The sequence below is a fragment of the Tigriopus californicus genome, chromosome 9 (assembly GCF_007210705.1).
Source record: "Tigriopus californicus strain San Diego chromosome 9, Tcal_SD_v2.1, whole genome shotgun sequence".
NCBI lineage: Eukaryota > Metazoa > Arthropoda > Copepoda > Harpacticoida > Harpacticidae > Tigriopus > Tigriopus californicus.
In genome coordinates this window covers 12,725,868-12,732,703 of record NC_081448.1, presented here as the reverse complement: position 1 = coordinate 12,732,703, position 6,836 = coordinate 12,725,868, and the positions used below count along the sequence as shown (strand labels likewise).

The 6,836-nt window shown below is 46.8% G+C and overlaps 1 protein-coding gene and 1 pseudogene across 1 annotated transcript in view; one reads left to right on the top strand and one right to left on the bottom strand.

Moving 5' to 3' along the window:
* LOC131886747 (oxysterol-binding protein 1-like) overlaps positions 1–72 on the top strand; it is a 1,355-nt gene extending 1,283 nt beyond the window's left edge. Inside the window, exon 3 of the mRNA XM_059235144.1 lies at positions 66–72. Within this exon, the coding sequence (XP_059091127.1) occupies positions 66–72 (7 nt within the window). The remainder of the gene's footprint in view (positions 1–65) is intronic.
* A 677-nt stretch (positions 73–749) lies between these two features.
* Positions 750–3,575, bottom strand: LOC131886746 (oxysterol-binding protein 2-like; annotated as a pseudogene).
* Positions 3,576–6,836: the final 3,261 nt, after the last annotated feature.

Genomic DNA, 6,836 nt, shown 5'->3' with positions numbered 1-6,836 from the left:
AATCTCACATTGAAAAATGAGGGAATATGGATATGTCATGTTGTATCTCCAAAATGTATTGATAGGTCGTAAAGTATTTGTATTGAAACAGAACAAGCAAAAGATCTTGTCATTTCTTGGATTAAATAAATGTCTTGGACTGTCCTGAATCGAATTGTCGTTGTCGTAATGGCAATTGAAGTCATCATTTCTTGGGTTACTTCGAGGCCTTACATCTAGCCACAAAGATAAAAGACCTCGGAATCCGAAGGATCGGAACAGCTTTGAACCCCGTCACATTTTGAGATTAAAAACTAGACGCAAACGCACGAGGTCTGTGATTGAACGAAAGAAATGCGTAGTCGAGAAAAAAGTGTGAAGCAAAAAGGTCGAGCTATATCGAAATGGCGGAAAACGGATTATTTTATCATTTAGAAGGGTGTGTGTATGTGTTGGTAACGTGAATACTATATACTGCAAGTGTGTTGATCTTTCTTTGGGGAGAGGGTGAAGGATAGATAAGAAGTGACGGCTCGAGCGATGGCGATAGGAAAAGCTGTCGGGGAAGACGGTCTAGTTAAAGGTTTGATTCTCAAAATGGAACACAACTGTCAAAGCACGTGTCTAGAACACCCTCCGCCAGTTTATCTCTTTCAGGAAGTGACGATAGTAGAAAAGATAGTAGAAGTAATAAGCGACATGACAATTGGATGGAGGACTTTAGGTTTACATCAGAGCGTAATAGCAATCACAGTAGTTGTTGTTTGTTGTTCGTGTTGTTGGTGATGATGTTATGATTGATGATGGCGGTCTCAAAAGATGTCTGGGCACTTGCCCCAATCCTGCTTCTCCTTGGATTCCCAATATCCACCATTGTAGACGAAAGTCATTTTGCCGCCATTGTATTCGTCCTCTTCGCTCTTGAACCACAAAGGTTTGTAACCTTCATACGATTCGCCTCTTTGAGCGGCTTGTGCGGCCATTTCTCTCGTTCCCGTCGGACACTGCGTTGTTTGTCCTCAAGTCGGAGCTTTTCCGAATTGGCTTCGTCGAAAAGTCCATTCTCCATAAGCCGTTGATCCGGACGGAGCCGTGAGTCTGTTGGGGCTACACCTCCTCCATCTCGTTAAGTTCACAGGCAAAGGGTGAGAAGCTGTAGTACTTCTCAGCGCCTGGGGGAATTGGTGGACCTTCCACAGGGTACGAGAGGGGCCGATCTCTAGGCTGCTCCTGCCTTTGACCACAGTCGTGCTGATCACTTTGGATCCCTCCAGTTTCGAGTCCCAGGTTCCGTTAAGAACCATTTACTTTATCGTCCGCAGTTATCACGGTCCCGGTAACTTTCTTTGGGGTACCGCCAAAGTAGGAGTAAGGTTCGAATTTCATATGACACTTGTCGCCGTTGGTATGATTGATCACCGACATCTCACCGTGCTGATCCACCCACAGCTTTCCAATCACAATGTTGTGTACCACCTCTTGACCTTGCGCCAAGAGTAATGATTGCCAGAGTTCTCAAACACCAGATGGGAGATGCCCAAGGTTCGACCTCTAAGTACTTGCCCTTGAACTTGGATCGCATGGAAAACTCTTGCCAGCACCGCCAAAGGCCGTTCGAGCTCTCAGCAAACTGCGCCACTATAGGCGGATGATGAGAGACTGCTCGCTCACGCAGCGAAAGCCAAGGTCATCGCGGTCGTTCAAAAGTCTCGCCCAGTAACGGGTTGAACGGCTTGCCTACGCGGATGGCCGTAGTACTATATGAAGAAACAGTAAAGGCCGCCACGTAGGCCAACTGTTCGCATGAGTCCGATGCGGTAGCAGCTCGATCCAATATGGCACTATATTCAAAGTCTTCTGTGAGACGCTGAATCATGGACAAGGGCTCTGAAAATTTCACGGGTACAGGATCTTGGTCAGATCCTTGCCAATACAATTCTTGACGATATTCCACAAACTAATGGGCTTGTCGGGCTTGTCAGGATCCGCGTTCTTCGTTGTCGACAGGACTTCGGCTTTAAGGGAGTTGAAGGGCGAGAAGTCTGTTCCGAGGAAGTTTGCGATCCTGAGCCCAAACGGCGTTTCTCGTCCTGCGATATCTTCTTGCGGATCACGTGCAGCTCATGCTTATCGTTTTCACCCTCGTCGATGGAGCTGCATTCGTCATCCTCATCTTTGGAGCCGCCGGAGGTGTCCGACTTGGAGGCATTCAAATCCAAGGTGGATGCGTAGCAAGGCGGAGCCGTGACCGTGAGCACGTCATACAGGCTGGGGTTCTCCATGGCATCTTCAAACTCGTCGTCTGTGCCCGAATTGGACGTGGCCGACCGGGTGCTCGTGCTCAAGGCTAGGTTGTGGCTAGCGGCCAACCCAGCCGCAGCGGTTGTGTCGGCCCGAGATTTCTTGACTGACGCTTCGAGATGCGAGAGTTGCTTGGCCAGTTGCTCCACCATCTCCTCGAGGCGCAGGCGTTGCTCATGCTCCTTGATGAATGCGAGTTGCCAATGGCGCCAACGGTTCTTGACAAACTGGTGAATTCGCTGGACGCCTTGGTCATGGTGTGGGCCGTGATCTTAACAAGCTGGCTCGCTCCTGACAGGCCTTGGCCTTGTCCCACTAAGTGTCATCGCGGACCCCGCCCACGGACCCACGAGAATCCTTCTCCAACGACGACATCAAATCATTCAACATGGAATGAAGACTCAACTCGTGTTTCTCGACGAGAGATGAACACGTGTCTAGATCCTTCATTTTGACGTTCAAAGTTGGATCACTTTGAGTAGTTCTTGGGTATCGACTTCGCCCTCACGTTCCCATTGTCCTCAGGATCGGTGTCACCGAGTTGGGAAGTCGATCCCTTGCGGCGCAAATGCAAGCTGGTCTTGCCAACTCCATGGCCGTGACCCAACGGAGCCGCTCATCCACGGAAGCGGCCCGCAAATGAAAGGTTTTAATCCCGGACCCATTGGACACCATGAAGTTGACGCCATCATTGGCCGTGGAGATGACGGATCCGCGCAAGGCAACGATCCTCGACACATGTGCGAGACCTCACTTTGATTGTGGTAGTAAGCGAGCGTGCCGTTGACCAGCACAAACCAGCGCTTCTGATAACCTTTCAAGTAATTGGTCCACTTGTATAGCCAACCCCGCGTCTCCGACGGTCCACCGATATCTCCTCGTCCATGGGCGTGCCCACGGGCACGCCCGTTAACACCTTGCTGGATGCCATACGAGCGGCCGGTGAAATGGGCGACACTGGCGGCGGGCGGGCCCCCTCTCGGTCCACCGCCCGTCGGCGACGCGAAATGTTGAGGAGAGGTGGGGCCGGCACAATGACCGTGGCCGTGGCCCGTCCAGGCGATCCAATCCAACAAGGTCGACACGTTCACCGTGAGCACCTCATAGGTTCATGGATCGGACCAATCCTCAAGGCTGGAATGAAGGCTGTCCACACCTGGTCAAAATGACTCAATTGGACTTGAACCCTGACACACACACACACCTGTCTGACCTGTCTGACCTGTCTGTCTGGCTTATCGCGTTGTCAACCCAAGACCTAGACACACCAACAGAGCCACAAAGTCCATGGACATATCACCCCCTACATGGCCTACATGCACACACAGGGAGGGCTGAACTTCAGTCAGTCACTCAAGGTCGAAAGTGGACCATGAAAGGTTGACAAATGGAATGGGATGGGCGTGTCTTCGCGTTGGTCGGCCGTGATACGGCGTTATCCTCGTTAAGACCAGAACCTGACATTGGTCGGTGCTCATGGCTTCCCAATCTCACAGATGGCGAGAAATCCTCCGAGCCAGAAAGGTCCTGAGTCCCTGAGGCGGCTAGCCAGGGCAATGACGGCCTTGAAGGCTCTTATGGAATGTGTACGTCAGCCAATCCGTTCGACCCTGGTAGTCACTAGCTGTCGTCAGGCCCAAGTATCAGAAGCATCAGAAGCCCAAGTCCGTCTGTTCATGTGTGCCTTGTCCACTGGCCTTCTGGGCGGCCCTTCGACTGGCTCGCCGGGGTGTTTCACTGTTCAGTCCAACTGGTCCAGCCCGTAAGTGGGGCGATCTTCGACAACGATGAGCGCGTCCTTGACTAGGCCCTCTGGTTGGCGGCAGGCCAATCCGCTGGAGGTTGAGTGAGACCTTGGCATTCGATCTATGTTGGATGGAGCAGTGGCAGCCATCGCAGCCATCGCCAAAATTGAAAGGAAGTGAGTGGTCTCTACGGTCTCAACCCTTTCTGTCACAATGGCTGGCGGTGGTCGAAAATGGCTTGTAATGCTTTCTCATCCTCAACGGGAATTCATCGCATGAGGTAGTATCTTGCTCAGTAATAAACAGGCTACGATCTTATTTGCCCACCGTGCTGGGGATATTTGGGTTCAACCAGGCGTCCTTTGAGACGCCATTGGATAGTTAGGTCAGACCTGGGATCGCCCTTGAAATCGAGCGTCGAGGCCAAGTTTTTCGAAAAAAAAAATCTTTATTATCATCTGGACATACAGATATTCAGATATTAGTTTGGCAGTTATGTTAATATGCAATTCCAATCAAGCCCGATGATTTATGGTTTTGGCTTTCATATCATAGGCTGCTTATAACTTCCTAGGGCATGATAAGTGGATGTCAATCCGGATGCCAAATCCATTGATCATGCTTTAGGTATAGTCCTTAATGGTAGCCGAATGACAATACACAGAGATTGTCTTGAATGGAAGCTAGAACATCCATGTGTCGTTCTCAAAGCAGGATTGGCGCTGTAAAAATAGGCCTGCTGGCAAAGATGAAAACTAGTGCTCATAGAAAACCATAAACTAGAATGCTTAAGCTCAACAGGAGCTGTACAGCATGAGCATGTTTTCAGGTCAGCTGACGCTGGTGGAAAAAGGACACAGATATTTCGTGAAATCTCGCTTCAGGCAAGTTGAATTATCCTCATGAAACGTTTGTTGTTCCTCTTTAATCTTAATTTCTTTTGAATCTTACAAATATACAGGTAGAAAGAGCGGTAGAATAAAAAAACATGCTTTTTGGGCATAATACACTGTACATGTCAAAAAAGATTCGGACATTAGTAGAGTAAATCACGTACTCTATTGATAGCCCTGGTTTATCAACGCATCTCAAAAATCTCGAAAGTGTAACAAAATGTATACCAAAATTGCAACGCAATGATGAGGCACCTCAGAATTTCGTTTCAATCTCCCAAAATGTGCTTGAGTGTGGGCAACATGGTTGCGCCTTTACGTAATAAAGGTAATTCCGACCTGTGGAGGTCAGACTGAACCCAGACTTGTTCCTTGGTTTCAGTTAAGTGTTTCCACCACATGGATGAAAACTTTAACTTGAGCCCCATTTTAACCTCTTCAAAAATTTCGTTCTCTTAAATGTGGTCAGACAACTCACTCAAGCCCGTTTTATGAAGCGTGCTGGACGAGAGCAATTGCTTGAGAAGGAGTCGTATTGGGGTTTCTACTCTGAATTTGGACGAGCCGTCAACGATTCAAATTTGTACCATAGTTGTCCTAAGTAGCTTGACTACGAATGAAACACTTTGCCCACCAGCGACAGCTGAGACGAAAACATGCGATCGCAGCACCCCTTGATCGATCTATATATGAAGTTATCTATGCTAGTTGCTGTTCAAAGAATCCCAATCAAGATGGGCAAAAATGCTTAGAATGCCGAAAACCTATTTATAGCTCCAATTCATTAAATACTTAAGAGTGTAAAAGTTAACTCAGTTATTTTTAAACTCACCCATGGCAGAGACGTATTAGTTCTTTTCATTGAGGCAAAGGAAGCGCCCTCTGCTTTGTCTAGGTGAAGACCAACAAATAAATGTAAAACAGAAAGTTAGCACTAAGATGCCAGACTTTATCCAGAAAATTTATGTAATGAGCAATTTATTGCCCAAATTTGCTGTGACACATTGACTAAGCAATCAGCCGTTCTGGGAGACATTTCAAATTCTCTGGGGTAAAGTTTCCAAAGCAATTTTGAAAGTAAAATCATGCATTCTACAAGAGGCCGTATACTGACAATGCCGTCAAAGACTTTCGGAATCATCAATTCCAGCAAATAATACTAGGCAAAGTACAGTTTCGGCAAGTTTTTGGTGACTTAAACTTTAAGCCTACTTTTTCTAAAGTTATCATTGCTTTTAGCATGAATATAATAACAAGATGAATGATGAAAACTCTGATATGCTGCAAGTATACATATATGGCTTCTCTGTTATATCATTGTTTTGGATGTCCTAAATGTTTTTTATTTAAACTTTTTAGTGATTTGAAAGTTTTCAGGAATCAAGCAATTATTTGCTTCAGTGAAAAAGTACCTTATTAAGACTAGGATCTCAAGCGTATAGAGAGTGAAAGCTTGGATTTCCATACTAAGTATGCCCTCTGGTACAAACCATAAAGGTAGAGTGTCGCAACACTTCTTACTTATGACAAAATGTTGGCACAACATGGTTTTCATTAGCTTTTTTGAGAATTTTGTCAGCTTGCCATGTGGGTCCATCCTTTTTGGCAAATTGAACTTGGACTTAAATGGTTTTAAAATTATTACTCAAATGGAGTCCTAAGCGACAATATTGTCAATGAAGATGTGGAAGCACTGGTATGAGCGTAAAATCATGGTAGTTCTGAGGGCGATTGTTGGCACAGCCTGGCCTAGCTTCACAAAGCTAAAATCCTTTTGGGTATGTTAGCACCGTCTCTATCTTTCTTTTTTCCATTTCTTTGTCTGCAAGGAGAGGAGGGAGAGGAGAATGAAAAGGCTATATGTAAGAGTAGTGACCAAAAAGAAGAAACAAAGCCTTTCAGGGAAAAATTGTTTGAA